This window comes from Carettochelys insculpta, chromosome 24 (assembly GCF_033958435.1).
Source record: "Carettochelys insculpta isolate YL-2023 chromosome 24, ASM3395843v1, whole genome shotgun sequence".
NCBI classification, from domain to species: Eukaryota; Metazoa; Chordata; order Testudines; family Carettochelyidae; genus Carettochelys; species Carettochelys insculpta.
The window spans coordinates 2,678,282-2,698,682 of NC_134160.1; the positions used below are offsets into that span (position 1 = coordinate 2,678,282).

The 20,401-nt window shown below is 68.0% G+C and overlaps 1 protein-coding gene across 5 annotated transcripts in view; it reads right to left on the minus strand.

The window, feature by feature from the left end:
* Positions 1-20,401, minus strand: part of MAP7D1 (MAP7 domain containing 1) — a 34,574-nt gene that overhangs the window by 9,703 nt on the left and 4,470 nt on the right. For 2 of the 5 annotated variants that reach the window (XM_074976294.1, XM_074976292.1), the window contains exons 2-6: positions 6,441-7,283; positions 5,799-5,870; positions 4,033-4,196; positions 3,409-3,523; positions 284-394 (exon numbers count right to left, since the gene is read on the minus strand). In XM_074976294.1, coding sequence (XP_074832395.1) covers positions 284-394; positions 3,409-3,523; positions 4,033-4,196; positions 5,799-5,870; positions 6,441-7,283 — 1,305 coding nt within the window. The remainder of the gene's footprint in view (positions 1-283; positions 395-3,408; positions 3,524-4,032; positions 4,197-5,798; positions 5,871-6,440; positions 7,284-20,401) is intronic. The other 3 variants (XM_074976296.1, XM_074976295.1, XM_074976293.1) reach the window with 2 other exon arrangements.

Sequence of the window (20,401 nt, forward strand, 5' to 3'; positions counted from 1 at the left end):
GGGAGGCTACAGGCTCCTGGGGCTGCTGGAGGCGCCTGAGGGTGCTGGATCCCTGCACCCGACTGGCTTGGAAGGGGCACCCGGAACCTCCAGGCCCCATCAGAGCAAGAGGGGTGGGCCTGGCGACCCTGCACGAGAAAGCAGCAAACGGCGGCTCCCTCTCCACTGGCGGCGCATTGGGCGGGCAGGACGGGCTCTCAAGGGGCGTCTCCCTAGTGCTGGGCTCCCTCTGCTGCCTCTCCCCCCGGCCCCATGCACTGGGGGGGCAGCAAAGGTCTCTTACTTCTACTGGGAGAGTTCCAGAGAGTGGCGGAGGATTTGGAGAGCCGCTTGTTGAGAATAGAGTCCACATGTTTGGGGAGGTTAACAGCCGACACTGAGCACCGGCTCGCACCTAGAGGAGGGAAAAGACACACGGGCATTAGGGTCACGGCGGCTGGGAGCCGGGGTCGCTGGCACGCTGCAGCCTGCTCCCCTGGAGCGGCCCTCGGCAGGGATGTGGGCACTGGACTGCCAGGAGGCATCTGCCCCAGCTCAGGACTGCAAGGTGATGGGTCAGTGTCGGAGCAGCCCAGTGCAGACAGACAAAGCCCTGGGCCCAGCATGCAAAGGGTGCAGGGGTCCATGGAGAGCTGGCACTGAGTGGCCCAGGCTGGCAGCCAGGGCAGTGCCCCGAGACAGGGCCCGGTGCTCAGGCTGGGGCTCCGGAGCCGTCGCGAGTCTCCTCACAGTGGGGGGCAGGCAGTCTCCTTGGAGGGTCGGGCATCTCCCTTGGCCCAGGTGCCAGGCGAGCCCCCAGCAGCAGGGGGCATCACACAGGTGGATGGGGGAGTCAGTCCATTGCTTGGGAAAGAGCCACTTAAAACCTCTTATGGGCAAAACAGGGGGTTTTCCTCCCACGCCGAGCAGGGGCAGAGCCTGCCAAAGCGGCTGCCGATGGGCAGAGCTGGCCTGAGCTGCCCAGGGGCTGCAAACCCCCTGCCGCCATCTGCACGGCCCCCCCGGGGGCTGCAAACCCCCTGCCGCCATCTGCATGGCCACCCCGGGGGCTGCAAACCCCCTGCCGCCATCTGCACGGCCCCCCCGGGGGCTGCAAACCCCCTGCCGCAATCTGCACGGCCTCACAGGGGGCTGCAAACCCCCTGCCGCCATCTGCACGGCCCCCCCAGGGGCTGCAAACCCCCTGCCGCCAGCAGCACTGCCTCCCCGGGGGCTGCAAACCCCTGTCGCCACCTGCACGGCCCCCCCGGGGGCTGCAAACCCCCTGCCGCCATTTGCACGGCCCCCCTGGGGGCTGCAAACCCCCTGCCGCCATCTGCACGGCCCCCCCGGGGGCTGCAAACTCCCTGCCGCCAGCAGCACTGCCTCCCCGGGGGCTGCAAACCCCCTGTTGCCACCTGCACGGCCCCCCCGGGGGCTGCAAACCCCCTGTCGCCACCTGCACGGCCCCCCCGGGGGCTGCAAACCCCCTGCCGCCATCTGCACGGCCCCCCCGGGGGCTGCAAACCCCCTGCCGCCAGCAGCACTGCCTCCCCGGGGGCTGCAAACCCCCTGCCGCCAGCAGCACTGCCTCCCCGGGGGCTGCAAACCCCCTGCCGCCATCTGCACGGCCTCACAGGGGGCTGCAAACCCCCTGCCGCCATCTGCACGGCCCCCCCGGGGGCTGCAAACCCCCTGCCGCCACCTGCACGGCCCCCCCTGGGGCTGCAAACCCCCTGCTGCCATCTGCACGGCCTCACAGGGGGCTGCAAACCCCCTGCCGCCATCTGCACGGCCTCACAGGGGGCTGCAAACCCCCTGCCGCCAGCAGCACTGCCTCCCTGGGGGCTGCAAACCCCCTGCCGCCAGCAGCACTGCCTCCCTGGGGGCTGCAAACCCCCTGTCGCCATCTGCACGGCCCCCCCGGGGGCTGCAAACCCCCTGCCGCCACCTGCACGGCCTCACAGGGGGCTGCAAACCCCCTGCCGCCACCTGCACGGCCCCACAAGGGGCTGCAAACCCCCTGCCGCCACCTGCATGGCCCCACAGGGGGCTGCAAACCCCCTGCCGCCATCTGCACGGCCCCCCCGGGGGCTGCAAACCCCCTGCCGCCATCTGCACGGCCCCGCAGGGGGCTGACCCCCGCCAGTTGCACGGCCCCACAGGGAATCGGGGCTGGGGTGTCAGAAGACAGTGAGTCAGAGCTGGCAGGGTGCTCCCGGCTGTCCAAGCGCCTGTCACAATTTGGGGTAGGGTCGGAGCTGGGTCCAGCTCTCCCAGATTAGGTCTGTGCCTCTGAGCCCCGCCCCATGGACAGCTGCCAGCGGCAATGACACCCAGCTCAGCCATCCCCACCAAGTACCCCCAAACGGGGCTGAGACGCCGCACCCCCCGCCACGCCGCTGCCTCTCCAGCCTGTGGCACAGAAAGCACCCAGCCTGCGCCCCCCACGCGGCCGGAACTGCCCCGGTCGCTCAGCAGCCACCGCACGTCGCTGTTCACGCCTCTCGTGCGCAAGAGCAGGGAGGGCCGTGGGGGACGGAGCGGAGCCACACGCTGCTTTGGTGACACAGGCAGGCGACCCAGGCAGTGGCCCCCACAGGGCTCCGAGCAGAGCCACAGGCTGGTCCAAGCCCCACGGGGGGCAGCTGAGCAGCTCCATCCCCTTCTAGCACGGCCGCCCCACCACCCAGAGCGCTGACCTCATGTGGGCGGAGCCTGTTTGTGGGCGGAGCTTCTCCCACCATGGCTTGCTCCAAACCTTCCCTCCCAGGAGGCAGGACAAAGCGAGGCGCAGAGACAGCCCCACCGCGCTGCAAGGGGCTTCCCAGATGGCAGTGCCAAAGCGAGGGGTGGCGCTCTGCGCCGTGCCCAGCGGCGGCCGCGGATACACACCCAGGCAGACCAGAGTCCACCGCACCGCCTGACACCGCTGTCTAACGCCGGCACAGCTCCGCATTCACAACCAGCCAGCACCCCTTCCCTTCCCTTCCCGACGGGAGAGCTGCTGCAGGCCGGAGACGGGGAGCGGCCGGGTGCCAACAGCCAGACACACCCAGACAGTGCAGAGCCGGGGAACCGAGTGCAACACCCCAAAGGGAGGCAGCGCGACAGGGACCAGCTACCCCCATTTCCTGCGGCCAGTCCCACCACTTGGGGCTTTGTCTTATGAGAGTTCCGGCTAGCCCCGCGCCCCCGGCCTCGTGTGTCACACCTGCTGACTGCTTCCCTGGCTGGGCCCTGCTGGGTGCACGCTGCCGCACCAGAGCCGCCGTGCAGAGGGCAGCTGATCAGGAGCAAGGAGGCTCTGGCAGATGCCCCTGTCCCCGCCCTGATGCTGCAAACCCAGCCAAGGCGTCCCTGGCGTTGGAGGCAGGCCGTGGTGAGAGACCCCGGCACAGCCACCTGCACAGAGGTGCGCCCACTCACCGTCCTTGTGCCCAGGGGTGCTCTGGTGGAGTGCGCCAGCCCACGACCACCTCTGTTGCCGGATCTCAGCCCAGGTCTTCTTGGCCGACCTCTGGATGGCGGCTTCGTAGCGCTCCTGCATGACAAAGGGGGGTGAGGGGCCAGGCTGGGGGAAGCAGGTGAGCGACGGGGGCAAGGCGCTGGCTCTGAAACTGCCCCCTGGGAAGGAGAAGCCATGGCGAGAACCCCAGAGCAAGCCAGGGGAAGCCCCTATCCCTGGCTGCACCCAGCAAGGACAGGCCACGCGGAGGAGGGTGCAGGACATGGGGCTGTGGGTCCAGGGAAAACTGGGGGCAAACGCACACTGAGGGCTGCTGGAGCCCAGGAGTAATGGGGGTGTGGAGGGAGGACCAGAGGCCATGAGGGCTGGGGCGTGGAGGGAGGTTGCAGGTGTCCAGAGAAGACGGGACCTGGGGCAGGCTGGGGCCCAGGGAGGCGGGGACCTGGGGCAGGCAGCGGCCCAGGGAAGTGGGGGGCTGGGGCAGGCAGGGATCCGGGGAGGCAGGGGCTGTCCCATGCAGTGCCTGGAGGTCTCATCCCCAGGGGGTTTCAGGCCCACCAGAGGCCACCCCTCCCCACTCCCACCTTGTTCTTCTCCAGCTTCTGGCGCTGGCGCTCCTCCAGCACGGCCCGGCGCTTCTCTGCCTTCAGGCGCTGCTCCTCCAGCCGCCTCCGGCGCTCCTCCAGCTGCCTCTCCCGCAGCGCCTTGGCCCTCTCCTCCTTCTCCAGCCACAGCGCTCGCTTGGTGGCTGCCGAGACACGGGCCGTGAGGGGATGCAGCCCCCAGCCCAGCACGCTGGCCTGGACCGGCTCAGTCTACTGCTCCCCACCCACCCGTCCCGGCAGCGCAGGACCTCTGGACACAGCCCCCAGCTTCATCTGAAACCTCGGCTGCAGAAACGACGCTGCCGACAGGCCCCGGCGCCCGGCCCAGTCCGTGCAGCAAGGGCTGGAGCCAGCTGCTGTGAGCAGCACTCCAAGCCCCAGGCGTGCAGTGAGCCCAGGACGGAGTAGGGGGTACGAGGGGTTTATTCCCCAGGCTGCCCTGCATGTCTTCCCTACTGCCTGAAAAACACCAGGTGGGTGACTCAGTTTCCCTGGGCACAGCTTCAGTGCGGAGCGGTGAGGGGAGTTTCTGTGCGATCACGTCTCACACGTCAGCAATGGCCCCCCCAGGCTCTTTGTAACCCAGGCAACCAGGTGACCCCTTTCTCCCCTGGGAAACAGGAAAAGGCGGGCGGAGGGGCCAGGCTGGTCTGAATTGGAATAGGCCTGTTGGGTGGGACAGTCGCATGTGCCTGGGGAGGGAGGAAGGGGGCCAGGGCCCGGCTTGGGGATCCCCTCTGGGCCCCCCTCCCCAGGATGGATGGTGCTGATGGCTTCTGGTTCATGTGCTGACAAGTCTGTTCTAGGCTGTGTCCCTGTCACCTTGTAACCCCTCTGGGCTCCCTGCCGAGTGAGAGTCATCTCTGCCTGCGGGTGGGGGGCAGGGGCTGGGGACCCCCCCAACTCCCTGACAGAGCCCCACAGACCTTCCTGTCCCAGACCTCTCTGCTCCTGCCAACCCAGGCGGATACAGCGGGACAGGCAGCCTGGCCCTGCTCCCATGCCCAGGACACAGCCCCAGCCTGGCCGCAGGCACCAGGGGTCTGCGCCTCCCTCTGGCCCCTGGCCAGACAGCAGCAGTGGAGTGCTCTGGAGGGGGCTGGGGGGGAGCACCCCACGTAGCACCCCCGGGGGCAGGCCGACGGAGGAGCTGGAGGCAGCAGGCTCCAGCAGGTGTTTCAGCCACAGGTGTGCACGGGGGGCTGGGGGGCAGAGGCCCCACTAGCAACGGCCGGGCAGGGCCGCAGGGCGGAGCCGGGCCAGGACAAAAGAGAGCCACACAGCTGGCCCAAAAAGCGCATTCCGGGGAACAATGGGGGCATGAGGGCGGAAGCAGCTGGCAGACAAGCGGCCGCTGTGCAGGGAGCCGCGGGGGCCCTGCAGCGCCACTGCCAGGAGCTACGAGAGCGCGAGGCCCTGGCTCGCTGGGGGTGCTGGGCCCGCCGGCGGCTGCCCCGGCTGGGGGCCAGAGCCGAGGAGCTGGTGGTGCCCTCACCGCATGTTCCGCCTGGATCCCAACGCCCAGAGCTGCCCGGCCGGTCACCCTCCCGACCTGCCGCCAAGCTCCTCTAACGGGGTTGTGGGGAACCAAGTCCAGGCCAAGTCCCCGGTGCCCCAGACCTCCCGTACCCCGGTGTGGGCCCAGACAGACGCCCAGGGCCCGGGCCCTCTCGCCCGCTCCCCTCGGAGGGGTCCGGCCTGGGAACTGGGCCCCTGTTGTCCCACCAGCCTCGTGGGCTCCTCACCCAGGTACTTGGCCCGCTCCTCCCGGCGCTCCTTCGCCTGCCTGTGCCTGGCTTCCGCCTTCTGGGCGCCTGCTGGAGGAGAGAAACCCGCTCAGCCCCGGCAGCCACAGCAAAGCAGCCCTGCCCCAGCCGGCCCAAGGGAGGCTCAGCTGGGCGACCCACGAGGCCTGTCCCTTCGCCCCAGCTGTGCAGCCACAGGCCAGTGCTGTGGGGGAACCGGCGCGTGGCACGAGAGCACAGCCCCGAATTCCTGCCCGGGGCGTGCCGGGCTGCACACCCACCCCAGCCCCAGCAGAGCCCAGCTTGGCACTCAGCTGGCTGCAGGGACCCATGCACCAGCTCCCGGGAGCCCAGCTGTGCAGCCACAGGCCAGTGCTGTGGGGGAACCGGCGCGTGGCACGAGAGCGCAGCCCCGAATTCCTGCCCGGGGCGTGCCGGGCTGCACACCCACCCCAGCCCCAGCAGAGCCCAGCTTGGCACTCAGCTGGCTGCAGGGACCCATGCACCAGCTCCCGGGAGCCCAGCCCCAGGGAGCTACCAAGTGGACGGCCATGGACATTCAGGTCACCAGCCCCGTGGCTCCAGGCGCCGTCCCCTCTCGCCAGGCTACCACGGACCCCCCGAGCCCTGTGGGGCACGCACCTTGCTTGGGCCTGGGGCTGGCAGCTGCTGCCGCCGGTGGCAGAGAAGCAGCATTGGCAGGGCACATCCTGTCGCTCTTGGTTAGCGCTTCGGCAGTGGGGGTGGCTGCAGCTGGGGAGAGCCGGGCATTTCCTGGGGGGCTCCTTGCTACTGCTGGGCTCCCTTCCACAGGGGTGGGGGCAGCCACTGGGGCGGGCTGGTCTCGCTGGGGGGGCAGGGCTTCTCCTGGAGGTGGGGGGGCAGCAGCAGGGTCGTGCTGGTCTTGCCGGGGGGGCAGGGCTTCTGCCAGAGGTAGGGGGGCAGCGACAGGGGCGGGCTGGTCTCGAGTGGGGGGCAGGGCTTCTCCTGGAGGTAGGGGGGCAGCGGTAGCGGCAGGCTGGTCTCGAGTGGGGGGCAGGGCTTCTCCCGGAGGTAGGGGGGCAGCGGTAGCGGCGGGCTGGTCTCGAGTGGGGGGCAGGGCTTCTCCCGGAGGTAGGGGGGCAGCGACAGGGGCGGGCTGGTCTCGAGTGGGGGGCAGGGCTTCTCCTGGAGGTAGGGGGGCAGCGGTAGCGGTGGGCTGGTCTCGAGTGGGGGGCAGGGCTTCTCCCGGAGGTAGGGGGGCAGCGACAGGGGCGGGCTGGTCTCGCTGGGGGGGCAGAGCTTCTCCCGGAGGGGTCACTGCCACAGAAGCAGGGGCGGCAGAGGCGGAGGTCTGGTTGCTCGGTGGGGGGCTGCTCTGCCCCATAGAAGTCACTGCAGGAGGGGCTGGCTGCGTCTCCCCGGCAGACAGTGGGGGGGCTGCAGTAGGATCCGGCAGGTTGCTCCTGGGGGGGGTGCTCTGTCTTGGGGGGGTTGCTGCTTTGTCTGAAACACAGAAGCAGAGGGGAACGAGGTCACCCCCCATCTCCGGAACCCAGGACAGCCTGGGCTGAGCCATCCTGATCTCACAGGGGCTGCCCCTCGCGCTGGGCCCTGGCAGCTCTGCCCTCGAAACAGGAACCAGGACAGAACGCAAGACGTGGCACCCAGCGCTCCAGCCTGGAGCCCCTCCCCTGGCCTGGGTGCCCCCCAGCCCCTGCAGCCCCCATGCCTCTCCTGCAGGCCGCCCCAGGCTTGCGCTCTCAGGCCTGGCAGCTGGCAGAGCCCCAGTGGAGGAGGCCGGGCTCCGAGCCGGCCAGGGCTGGTTTCAGACCCAACTGGGGTGTCAGTGGGGACCCAGCCAGCTTGTGTCCCCCAGCACTGTCACACGCCCAGCGCCAGGGCCTGCCTGTAGAAGAGCCGCACACCGCAGGAGACGAAGCCCCAGGCACCAGCCAGCAGGAGCAGGGACAGCTGGGGTAGCCACTGTGTGGGCCTGAGTGAGGAGGGCTCAGGACCCACAGGCTGGGATGGGGAGGGGTGACCGTGCGCAGGAACCAGGCGTTCGCTCCCCAGGGCTGCGGGGACACATCCCAGCGTGGGCAGGGCCAGCAAAGACCCAGAGCAGGGGAGGGAGGGGACCGGGCGGGGTTCAGAGCAGCTGCTGGGGGTGGGGAGCTGGGATGCACAGCCCCGGGTGTCCCATGGAGCCAGGAGAGCTAAGCCAGAAGCTCTGACATCCCCAAGCAGGGGAACGGAGGGACCCCAGGGCCCAGAATCCCACCCCTGCAATACAGCTGTGTCCCCCCGCCCCGGCAGCAGAACCCACCTCCCCCGGTTAGTCACCCACACAGCCCCACGCTCCGGCCGCCAGGCACAGGCCGTCCCTCCTGCCAGCTGACACAATGCACAGAGCGCCCATTGGCACGGCCTGGCACGGCCACCAGGCAGCTGCCTGCTCTGCTCCCAGCTGGGGCCGAGGCCCTGGGACCCTGGACTCAGAGTGCCCCAAACAGGCTGGGGAGGGACGGGCAGGACGCCTGGGGCTGGCTGGGGGGGGAATGCCCCAGCCCTTCAGCAGGGGCACGGAGCTGCCTTTGCTGGCCCAGGACGGTGATGCTCCCGGTGCCTTGGTGGGGCGGCTCCAGCCCCAGCAGCAGAGAGAGTCTGCGGCAAGTGCTCTGCGCACAACTGACTAATGCTGCAAGAATGTCCGTGTGAGCCCGTCGCATCTCCAGCAACCAGAGGCAGCCTCCCCCGAACGGGGCCACCCTGCGCTTCCCCCAAACAGGAAGTGACAGGCTGGGCCTGGCAGGACGGACGTGGGCCCCTCCCAGCCCGGCAGGAGCCGCAGCCGGGAGACACGCACCGCAGGGTTGCTGGGAGTCGGCAGGGAACCAGGCCCATCCCATAACCAGCGTTCCCGCTAACGCTCTCCCTCCGGGGCGAATGCGTTTTGGTGTGTGCACCAGGGCGTGTGCGGAAGTGCACCACCAGCAGACACATGGGTCACCGGCTGGGGGCGCTCTGCCAACCAGCTGGGGAGCACCTGAGTCTGCTGCGCCCCCGCCCAAGTGCTCAGCTCCCAGCGAACGCTGCCCACAGCCCCGGCGTAGCTGTCCAGGCTGCTCAGCAGGGTCAGACACGGGCTAGCAGGGGGCTCCACATCAGGACTGAGAGGTACCGAAGGTCTGTTAGGAGCCAGGTACCAGCTCACCCGGAGTTAAGGTGCTGCAGATGCACTCATGCCCCTGCCTGCTGCTGTCCCCAGCTCTGGGCAGGAGGCACCAGCCCCCTCCAGCAGCAGCACAGGCCTGTGTGTGGGGTCGGTTTACTCCAGCCCTGACCTGGGGGCTGCCCACCTCCACTACCGGGGCCAGCAGGGATTAGCGACACCACCCGGAAGGGCTGGCAGCAGGGCCTGCACCTGGGACTGCTGTGATACTGGGCCACTCCGGTGCGTCCACACGGGGGCAGTCAGCCGGAGGGGGCCAGACCAGAACCCCAGCCAGGCAGGAGGTGCTGAGCAGCATCGGGGCCTGGCCCAGGGCTCAGAGGGATTTCCCAGCAGGGATGGGCAGCCTGGGAACAGCTGCAGAGCCTGTCCACTGTCCCCGCAGCATCCCCACGGGCGGGCAGGCAGCAAGGGGCCCAGCCTCGCAGAGCAGAACAGAGCCAGTGCATGAGAAACGGAGCAGCTGGCAAACCTCCCTCGTGCACCCAGGCGGAGGCCAGGGCGGCGTGGAACGGGCAGGAGACCGAAGCACACCCCAGCATGGCCCAGTTGCTGGGACTGGCACCTGCACGACAGGCCCCCAAGGGCTGAATCAGATGGACAGACACAGGGCGAGGCACGGACAGCAAAGCCGACATCGCTCCACGGCCAGGCCTGCTGGGCCCCCGCTGCCACCGCCACCCCTCAGGGCAGAGGTCTCACTAGGCGGCACAGCCATGGGAAAAGCATCTCCAGACACAGGGCCGGGGGCAGATGCCAAGCGCCAGGCTGGACCCCACAGGCACGCTCCACGTGCCAGCAGCCCCAAGGACCCTCAGCACAGGCCCAGGAGAGGTGGGGTGGGGGGGGTGTGGACGCTGGGGGGAGATGGCTGGGACAGCCTGACAGTGTTGCCTCCCAGAGCTGGGTCCTGGCCCCCACCCTCTCCCTCCCACCTGCCCCTGCAGCCTCATGAGGACCGCGAGTTACCCCTGTCCCTGCCAAGAGCAGAGCCAATGCCCCCCCCGCCCCACCACCAGCTGCTGGTGCCTAGAACGGTGGGAGAGGGGCAGGAGCCCTGCGTACGCGCGCTCCTTACTGTCAGGGAGCGACGGGAAAGCGCACGGCTTGTGAGTCACTCCCGGCGTGCACACGAGCCGGGTACTTTGCCCTCGCTCCCTGACAGCCAGGGGCGTCCAGGTATGGACGGCTGCTGCCCCCCATCCACCCTCCCGGAACGGCGCCCTCGGCCTGCAGCTCTGCTCCGTGGTTAGGCGGGCGCAGGTCTGCTCTCCCAGGCATGGCGCTTCCACATGGCCGAGGGGGGCGGGGTCTCCCCCTGAGCCGTTCCCTACGTGCTCCGCTGGGGCAGTAACAGCAGCCAGCCCCGCGCTGGGCAGGAAACGGACGGACGGACGGACACTGGCTCCTCCGGCACAGGGAACAATCCAGCTCCCAAACGCCCTTCACCACCCTCAACAGGCCAGCGAGCAGCTGAGCGCAGCCGGCCGCCTGCGGGTGCCAGGCAGAGGGGTGCTGGCAGAGCTGTGTGCTGCGGGAGCCCAGTGGGCTGGGGGCTGCGACTGAGGGGCACGGGCCGAGGTGGGGAGGGAAACAGGGAGCTGGTCCTAACCCTGGTTTGCTGGCCGGGCCTGGCCCCTCCCCTCCCCCCGCCGAAGAGGGAAGTCCTAGACACATGGGGACCCCGAGAGGACGACCTGCCATCTCCCCGTTGGCAGGGCCAGCCCCGGCCCCAGGATGCACAGCTGCAGCATGCTGCTTATGCACCCGCCTCTCCTGCCGGGCTGCTCCCTCCCCTCCCTCTGCCGCGGCGGGGGGGCCTGCGCATGCCAGATCAAAGGGGCGTTTTGTTTACACGGCAGCGGGTGTCAGCGCTGGCATCACAGCGACGCTGCAGCCTGGCTCTGGGGCTCACTGCAGCCAGGTGGGCCGGATTCTCCCAGGGCTCAGTGCCCCTCCTCGGAGCCAGACACCCAAGGAGCTCCGCTCAGTCTGGCATGGAAATGGGGGCTGACTCCTAGGGCCAGCAGCTCCCACCTGGAACCCCAGAACCGCCTGAGAAGCAGCACCCGATGAGCTGAGTGGGGCACCCTGGCCCAGCTCCCAGCATGTGATGCCACGGCCGGGGGTCGGTAGCACCCCACCCCTTCAGCAGCACCGGGTTCTCCAGCCATGGCACAGCCCTGCGGCTTGGAGCAACCACCACACTCTCATTGTTAGCTCCAACTCCAGGTCCTGGCTGGGGGTGCCCCCTGCAGAGGCGGACGCCCCCTTGCGCTGAGTGCAATCAGCAGGCGCGGCCATGGCAGGGGACAGGAGCTGGGACGGCAGCGCCTGCAGTGGGAGATGTACCGCACAGTGTTTCCGCCCATGGCCCTACTCGGGGGGGCGAGTGCTCAGCAGCCGCTGCCCATTTGCAGAGCAGCACGCAGGCTGGGCCAAGAAACCACCCCAGCCCAGGCAGGCAGCAGCGGGACAAAGCCACCGCCAGGCCCCAGGGCAGGGCTGCAGCTGGGACAGGCAGCGGAGAGGGCGGAAACTAAGAGGCGCATTTGAAGGGTCTCTGGGCGGGCGCGTGCCCGACGGGGAAGGAGAGGCAGGTGTGTGTCCGTCCTGCACCCACGGGGTTTGCCTTCCTAATGCCACAGCTGGGAACGCCCCATCCCGACGCAGGCCTGGCGCAGCTTCGAGGGACTTGCGCTCCCGCGCAGGCTGAAGGCGAGGACCTGCCTCGGCGAGCAGCCAAGTCCCCGGCCGAGCCGTGTGCACATAATCGCCGGGACTCAAACATGCGGGGAGCAGGGACAGGAGCAGAGACACCCCACTCCCACAACGGAGCCGGCTGGGGGTCACTCCAGGGCAGCTCAGTCGCCTCTGGGAGCACTTCCTCTTTGTCCTGGCCTCCCTCGCCTGCACCCACAGGCCCAGCCAGCGCCCAGCCCTTCCCAGCCCCCCTGCGACGACCCCCTCACCACTGGGCAGCAAGAGGGGCACACCGGACCTGCAGTGTGGCTGTGCCAGCCTTGCACACTCACAGAGCACCAGCAGGGCGCATGGAGCTGCCGCTGCCCCTCCCCAGCCTGGGTCAGGGTTCCCACGTGGATGAGTGAGCTCCAGACGGGGGGAGCTCGCTGCAGACAGCAGGAAAGGGACAGCTCAAAGCCCCTGTCGGAAGGCCCAGTTCTAAGCAACCTGGTGGCCACTGAGGAGAGGCTATTCACCCTTTCTACAAAGCACGACCAAGACCCCCGCCTCCAGCCAGACCCTCCCCTGGTGTCCCTGGTAGGAAGGGCTCTCAGAGCCTTGCCTACACTGTGGCTCCAGCCTGGAGAGCGCTGCCCATAGGCTCATGGGTCACCCCGTTAGCTGTGGCTGTGTTTTCCAATCACCACCCTGGAGACCCAGCCCCTGAACACACTGGGCTGGGATCCCATGAACCCTGCTGAACGTGCCCGGGGTGGGAAGAGACGAGACCCAGGCACTGGGAGCTCACAGGCCTGAAGGGGGCCACAGGCAGGGCTGAAGACTGTCCCCAGCCTGCCCCGGGGGCTGCCCCAGATGGGCTGTGGGAGCCCACTGGGAGGTGGCGCCCTGCTCGGGTTGGCTGTCTCCCATCTCCTCCAACGCCCCAGGGGAGTGGCAGCACTGGGCAGGAGACCCCCTCGGGAGTCCTGGTGCCAGTGCCCCACAAGTCGCTGCCGCTGCCTCGAACGCTGAGCATTGGCCCGGGGAGCAGCCGGCCTGTGCCACACGCACACACATGGGAAGCTGGCGCTGTGCCCAGGGAAGCAAGAGCCCCTCAGCTCCGGGTGCCTCGACCCTGCATTCCCTCTCGGGGAGGCAGCCGCTCAGCTGGGGGTTCGGACTAAACAAACCCAGTGAAACCCTCTGATCCAGCTTTCTCTGGCAGGGCCCTGGGAGCCAGGATGCCTGTGGTCAGTTCCCAGCTCTGGCAGGAGACCGATATCTAACGATTGGGGATGGGGAGAGACCGGCCTCCTAAGTTCTACTGCAGATGCTGCACGGCCACGTGCCTCAGTTTCCCCAGCTATACAACTCAGGGTATTCGGCGGCCCAGCCCAGGCTCTGGGATCAGTCCGTGCTGGAAACCTCGCAGCTGGGCTGGGCCGGGCCGGGCCGTGCTGGGCTGTGCTGCCCACACCGACCGTGCAGGGGCAGAAGTGCAGGCAGGCCCAGGGCAGGCAGTGCATGGCAAGGGAGCTGAGCAGGCTCTCCCCAGCAGGGTGTCATGATGCACCCCGAGAGGCAAGGGCCGTGCAGCATTAGCAAAGCACTCTGCAGTGCTAGCGGGGGCTGCTCAGGGCTCCAGAGACAGACAGCACAGGAGCTACAGAAACAAGGCGGCAGCCGCCACAGCCAGGACAGGACAGGGGAGGAAAACAAACCTGCGGGGCCTAGCCCGGCTGGCTCCCCGACACAGCAAGTAGCAGCTGCGGGCCCCTGGGGAGGGAGATACCCCCACCCTCCTGGCCACAAAGCAGCAAGCACCCAGTCGGCACTGCTCAGCTCAGGCCCCGCACATGGCTGGAAAGGAGCCCAGCGAGTGCCCCGGGGCCCCAGAGACACCCCATGCCACTGGCAGGGGGCTCTGAGCCCCGCTGGCACTGGGAGGGGCAGCATCGCTTTTCAGGGGCAACCCCAGGGTCCCTACCACAGCACGCACAGCCCCACCCCGACGCTGCGCACGGCCTGGCAGCTCCCGCAGAGGCCTCCAGGCAGCCAGCACAGCCCCCTGGTCGCTGCCAGGGCTGGGGACACAGACAGGAGGGAGCTGCAGCCCTGCCATGGGAGCTCCCTCCCCCGGCACGGTAAGAGCCGCCCCAGCCCTCAGCTCTGGGTGCGTCGGTTGAACGAGTGGGGCCCTGCCCACCCCGCCACTGCTCAGCAGTACCCTGGGTATCCGGGCATCCCCCCCGCAGTGGGGCAGGCAGCCGGGGAACAGCGGGTCCCCCCAGGTGCCCCACGCAGCCGGGGGCAGCGAGATCCCAGGTAGCAATGCCAGCGGATGCTGCGCAAGGCACAGACCAGCTCAGCAGCTCCTACGGGTTAGACACCCCCAGGCACTCCCACTGCCACGCAGTGGCCCCAGGCCGACCTGCCCTCCCGGAGCACCACCTCCAGGGACTGGCTGGCTGGCCGAGAGCCTCCCCGGCTCAGGGCGGACATGACACAAGCCCGAAAAAGGCCCTTCCCGGACCCACTGGTTCCCCCGCGCCCCTCTCCGCGGCTCTGGTCACAGCCTGCCCCAGCATCCGCACCCCAGCAGCCAGCCAGTCTCTCTGAGGGGCAGCCCAGCCCCACCCCGCCCCAGCCTGCGGCTGCCACAGGAGCCAAAGCTTCAAGCCCACAATGACGACTCAGAGCAGATGGCAGCAATTTCCCAGATCCCAGAGCTGCCCCAGGCAAGGCCGGGGGCTGGGCCACCCTGTCCCATGCAGAGACCAACCAGAGCCCCCCACAGGCCCCGATCCCCCAGAGCCCCCCATGGGCCCCGATCCCCCAGAGCCTCCCATGGGCCCCGAGCTGCCCCCCACGGGCCCCGATCCCAACACCCCCTTGCAGGACCCAAGCCAGCCCTTCTCCCACGCCCCCTGCTGGGACCTACAGCTGAGCTGACGGGCTGCAGACTGGAACGCCCCAGCAAGCCCAGGGAATGCTTGGGGGGGCAGTGGGCTGGGGGCCGGCGTCAGACTCTGTCCCCTCACAGCCAGGGCTGACCCCCACGCCTCGGGGGAAGAGACCCTGCTGAGATGAGATATGCGGGGGACCAACCTGCTAGTGGCCATGGGCCACACCTACGCCCCTCGCTTTCAGCTCAGCTTGTGTGGGAGCCCAGGGGTAACGGGTGCCAGGGAGCAGGCGTGACTGCGGGTTCCAGGGCTGGGCTCCTGGCCAGGCTGGGGGCAGCAGGGCAAACGCTCACCCCATCAGTGCCAGGCAGGGCACGCCACCCGCCCACTGGGGCCACTGACCCAAGCCACCAGGGCCTGCTCAGGCCAGGATCCTACCCGCAGCCCATGTCCTTCCCAGCGCACAGAGGAGCCAGAATCTCCGCCCTGCCCCAGCCTGTCCCAGCTGTCGCTGTCTGGTCCCAGCAGCTGCCCCGAAACCCAACGCTGTTTGGCTGCCAGGCCGGTGGTCAGGGCAGGCAGCCCTCCTGCGGGCGGGGGTGGGGAGGATTCCAGGGGGGCGGCTCCCCACCCCTGACTTCCCAGCACACACAGGTGCTCCCCATTTGCCTGCCAGAGGCCGGTGACTCAGGTGGTGCACCCTCGCACCCAGCGTGCCACGGCTCCCACGCTTGCTCGCCAAACGGCCGCTCGGGAGGGAAGGCAGCAGGAAGGGGGCTCAGGACAGGCCAAGCACTGCTGTCAGAGCCACTGGGGGCAGGCGGGACGTCCCCCGCTGCCCAGCTCAAAATCCTGCTATCACCACACAATGCGAGCACCACACAGGCCCCTTTACACCAGGCAGCGAGCCGGCCATGGGGCTCCCTGGCTCTCCCTGGTCCATGAGTACGCGCCGCCCTGGAGGTCTGACGAGCGGTGAGAGGGGGGTCCTGCCAGGCCCTGGCCAGAGAGACGGAGCCATAGGGCCCATGCCCAGGTCCGTGATGTTCTTCACTGCCTTTGCCCCCTGCGGCAGCTGGGCAGCACCCTGCATACAGATCGGATGCACACTGGGCCAGTCTGTCCTGCGGGGTCGAGGAGGGGTCTTGGCTCCTCCTGCAGGTGGAGGGATGCAGCCCCCTTGGCCTGGTGCTCGGCCTGGCAGGAGGAGGCACTATCCCAGGGCACACGCTGGGAGCTGCCAGACAGACCGAGGAGCCAGAGCATCCCTGTCGCCCCAGTCCCTGGCCCCGGCCCTGCTCCCTCCCAGGTCTGCAGGCTGATGTCATTCCCCAGCAGGCTGCAGCATGCCAGGCCAGGGTCCCTCTGTCCTCCCACCACCTCTGGTAGCGTCAGCAGCTTACGCAGGGGAAGATCCTGGCTTCACAGACGCCGGCACCCAGCAGAGCTCCAAGCCAACGCCCTTACCTACCCGAGACGGGCGGTGCCTGGCAGTGACGCCAGGCTGGCCCCATGCCACCGGCTGCATCGTGCCAGCCTGCTTCCCTACGTCCCACAGCCAGGAAAGGAGAAGGCAGCCCGGTCGCAGCCCCTGCCTCCCTCTGCACAGGGGAGGAGGTGCGAAGAGACCCACCTTGGCTCCCCTCCGAGCCACAGCGCAGGGCCCAGCCCACGCCCCACTGGCCAAGCTCTGCCCAAGAGTCCTGGGCGCAGTTACTCCAGGGCAGCTTGCAAAGCCCAGCATGGAGGTCAATCCACATTCCAGCCTCCTCCTTCGCAGGAGTCACTCTACCAACTCCAGCTCATCCTCCTTGCCCACCCAGACTCCCAGCCCCGCCTGGCCGGGTCCATTTTACAAGTCCCTTCATGCGGTCCCCAGTGCTTCCCATCACACAAGACCAGCTCCCCCCGGACCTCCACAAACCACCCTGGTGCCCTCCTTCACTCCCATCTCTGCCATACCACCACCACCACCACCACCTTCTCTCACATGGGCCAGCGCTGCCTCGGTGGTCCTTGTGTGCCCCAGCTCCGACAGGGCCCTCCTCTCAGCCCGGAAGTGTCTGGGGGCAGAGACCCCTCTCGCGTGGCTCCGTACAGCTCCCAGAGCCTGTAGCTCCTGGGTACTGCCAGAGTGCAAATGGAGAGCCACCTCCGGCCTTATTGTGCTGCTATCTGGCACTGCCTGGCCAGCCCCAGCAGTGAGTCACGAGCCTGTGGAAAGTCTGGCTGGGTGCAGCCCTGCCTTCTGCAACACGGGAGGAGAGGAAAAGCCAGAAGTCCCAGCTGGGTGCTCCAGCAGCAGGAGCGACAGAGGCTGGGCCAACCCAAAGCAGAGCTAAATCCCTTCATTTGTGGGGTGGCTGTCCCGAGCAGCCCCTGCTGCTGGTGCTACATTGAGAGCAGACACTGTGCGGCCCTCCCCCCGTGATCACACAGGCCGGGCGGTATCCCCAGGGGTGTGCGGGCATGGGAGGGTGGCATCGAAGTTCCCTCTAATTTTTTCCCCATCTGTGTGCGGAATAAATGTTGTTGTGTGGGACGTGCACCACCAATAGACACACAGGTGGACGGCTGGGGGCACTCAGCTCATCAGCTGGGCAGCACCTGACTCTCTCCTGGGCGCTCGCCCACGCGCTCAGCTGGCAGGGAGCCCCGGTCTCTGTTCCTCTGTTACTGACACCGCTCTCCACGCAGCACCTATCTGCCCTGCCATCGCTTCTCGACAGCTCCCGGGGACCTCTCGCCGCCAGCGGGGTGGGGCACCCAGTCCCTGCATGTGCACAACCAGCACGGGAGGGCTCCAGCCAGGACCCAGCGACCGGGCAGCCCAGCACAGAGCCAAGCAAGGGAAGTTAAAAGGCAGCTTTCCCGATCCCAGCCATGCCACCTGGGGGCTCTGGCAGCTCCCCTCCAGGCCCGGAGAGCCACGCAGAGGCAGAGCCATCCCGGAGGAGGCTTCTGCGAGGAACAGGTTTCCACCACCAGTTCCAGCCGAGCCTGTGCCATGCTGGATGCTGCTGCCACGGCCCTGAGCCTGCCGGGCGAAGAGGAGTCCTGGCGATGGGAAGAGCCACGAGCTCCGGGGGTGACCTGTTACTGGGGGGCTCTTGCTGCTCAGGCCTGACAACCTGCAGCTTTGGCTGCCTGAGGAGCCTGAGGCCCCGGCTGGGCCTGCAGAGCCGGGGGCCCTGGCACAGAATGGTTCCGCTGCACTGGCCAGAGACCAGCTCCCAGGGCCGCCTTGGCGCAAGTCCACGGTGTGCACCCCCTGCCCGGGCCAGTCACCCAGCTCAGCACACCTCTGAGCCCAGCCGCTGCCCCACAGCCAGCCCCGCACTGCCCGCCACAGGCCCCCACTGCCTGCCCCATTCCCAGCCAGGGTCCCACAGGGGCCACCTCCTCTGCCCCCACCTGGGCCAAGGTGCCCCAAGGCGCAGAGTGAGGCCTCTAGTGGGCAGGGGGTGGTGCAGCCTCCTGGGCTCTTTCAGGCCTTGGCCTCCTCCCTGCACAGCCAGCTGGGGTCCCTTGGTGCCTGCAACCAGTCACACAGGCCAGGACCCCCTGCGGGAGGGACTCCTGCTGGTCGCTACTAACCAGCCATCAGCATGGAACCAGCACCCACTGCCCGTCTCTGAGCCAGACAGCCCTGCCCCAGGACAGATCAACGCTGGCCCCTCCGAGGGAGCAGCCCCAGGTTCCCTTCCGCAGCCGTGCTCCCTGCCCACGGGCTTCGCCGGAGCAGCCGGGCATGTTGCAGACACGCTGCACAGCCACACGCCCAATTGCTCACCACACCAGCTTCCGGGGGATTCGCCTGGGCAACTGTATCCGTCACACCTGGATGACAGCGACCGAGAGTGCAACTCAGCCGCCCGCGCCCGGCGAGCTCCCGGCAGGTCTGACTGCTCCCCCGCCCACCCCACAGCAGCAACGTGCTGCAGGCCTGCCTGCCACCTGGGGGGAGCCCAGGACGACCCAGAGAGCCCCCACCAGCTCTCCAGGCCCCTTCCCTTCTGTGCTACCCCAGAGGGCCCAGCGCAGACAGATGCCACACAAAGGGCACTCGTGGTACAGAGACCACAACCCTCCCCCAGGCTTAGCATGGGCTGGCAGCCAGGTCCCACACCGCCTGGGCTCGGTGCCCAGAGGAAACAAGGACCATCTTCCAGCCCTCCAGTGAAAACTAGACTGCTCCCATTGAGGTCTGGCTCCCCTGGGCTATGAAGGGGGGGAGCAGCAGGCTCACCCGTGGCCCGGGAGAGGAGCTGCAGCTGGGTTTCTGATTCATTGCAGACCATGGCACCAGCACCTTCCCCAGCCTTCATTCATTCATCCCCCCAGTGCAAAGAGGGCACTGCAGGCGTGGGGAACCCCTCTCCCTTCATTCATCCCCCCAGTGCAAAGAGGGCACTGCCGGCGTGGGGAACCCTTCCCCCTTCATTCATTCATTCATCCCCCAAGTGCAAAGAGGGAACCTCCCAGTGGGGAACCCCTCCCCCTTCATTCATTCATCCCCCCAGTGCAAAGAGGGCACCTCCCAGTGGGGAACCCTTCCCCCTTCATTCATTCATCCCCCCAGTGCAAAGAGGGCACCTCCCAGTGGGGAACCCTTCCCTGCACTGTCTGCACCAGAAGGGTCAGGGCCAAGGACCCAAAAGCAAACCAGACACGGGAACAAAGCCAGAGCATGCTGACTCCCCAGACGCTGGGGCTCAGCTCACCAGCCGGGAGCCATCCACACCAGTGCACTTTAAGTGTTCACTGCTCCCCGCATGGCCTGTCACACTTCTGCGTGCTCCCCCTCTGGGGGCATTCTCCCCAGCACGCTGACGCCTGCCGAGCTGTCACCCCACCCGGAGAACATGTGACACCGCCCCAAAGACCTTCCTAAAACCAACCCACGAGAGTGAGGGAGGCCGCATGCAGCCAGGGGCCTGGGAGCTACCCAAGGGGCCTCAGGTTGTTCCCCATTCATTTGAAATAGGCATACGGGAGGAAGAGGCCAGAGCTGCTTGCAAGGGCCCAGCGCCCCAGCCATGAGCTTCCCACGCTGCTGCAGTTGAACTGGACTGGCCCCGGGTCGGCACCCGATCCCCAGGGCAGGGTCTGGGACCTGACACAGCAGCTGGGTGGGAAGCGTCCCAGCCCCACACGCCGGGCAGCAGCCACACACACAGGCAGGATTTCCAACAGACCACTGGGAGCCAGGGACACGCAAGAAACAACCCATCAGTGCCAGCTCCAAAGGTCGCCGTCGCCCCAGCGAGGAGCTGGGCTCCTTCCAGAAGCCAGCCCTCGCCACCTCGTCTGCAAAGATGCTGAGCGTCTGCAGCCCCTACTCACTCAAGCAGGAGCAGGAGGGCACAGCACCTCTGCGGATGAGACCGTTACTAAGCATGGACCCTGCATGGCTAGCAGCACCCAGCAGGCCGATCCCGCCGTTCGTCCAGCAGCCAGGCCGACCGTTGCCCTAGCGCTTGGCTCTCGTGTGGCACCGACTGGACCCAGAGTCAGGACTCAGCGCGCTCAAAGGGTTTTGGACACTGCACTCCAGGGCTGCCACACCGCAGCTCTGCACATTGCACCCCGCAGGTTTCAGAGCAGCTGTGCTGGCCTGGCTCAAGGTCAGACTCCACCCCAGCTTGGACCTGTCTTCCTCCAGAACTGCCCGGCATGAGGTTCGGGGTCCCCAGGCACTGCGCCCCACCCACAGGCAGAAGCGACTCTCACTCGGCAGGCAGAACAGGGGGTCCATGAGGCGACAGAGGCCCAGCTCAGTGCGGTGCTGTCAGTAC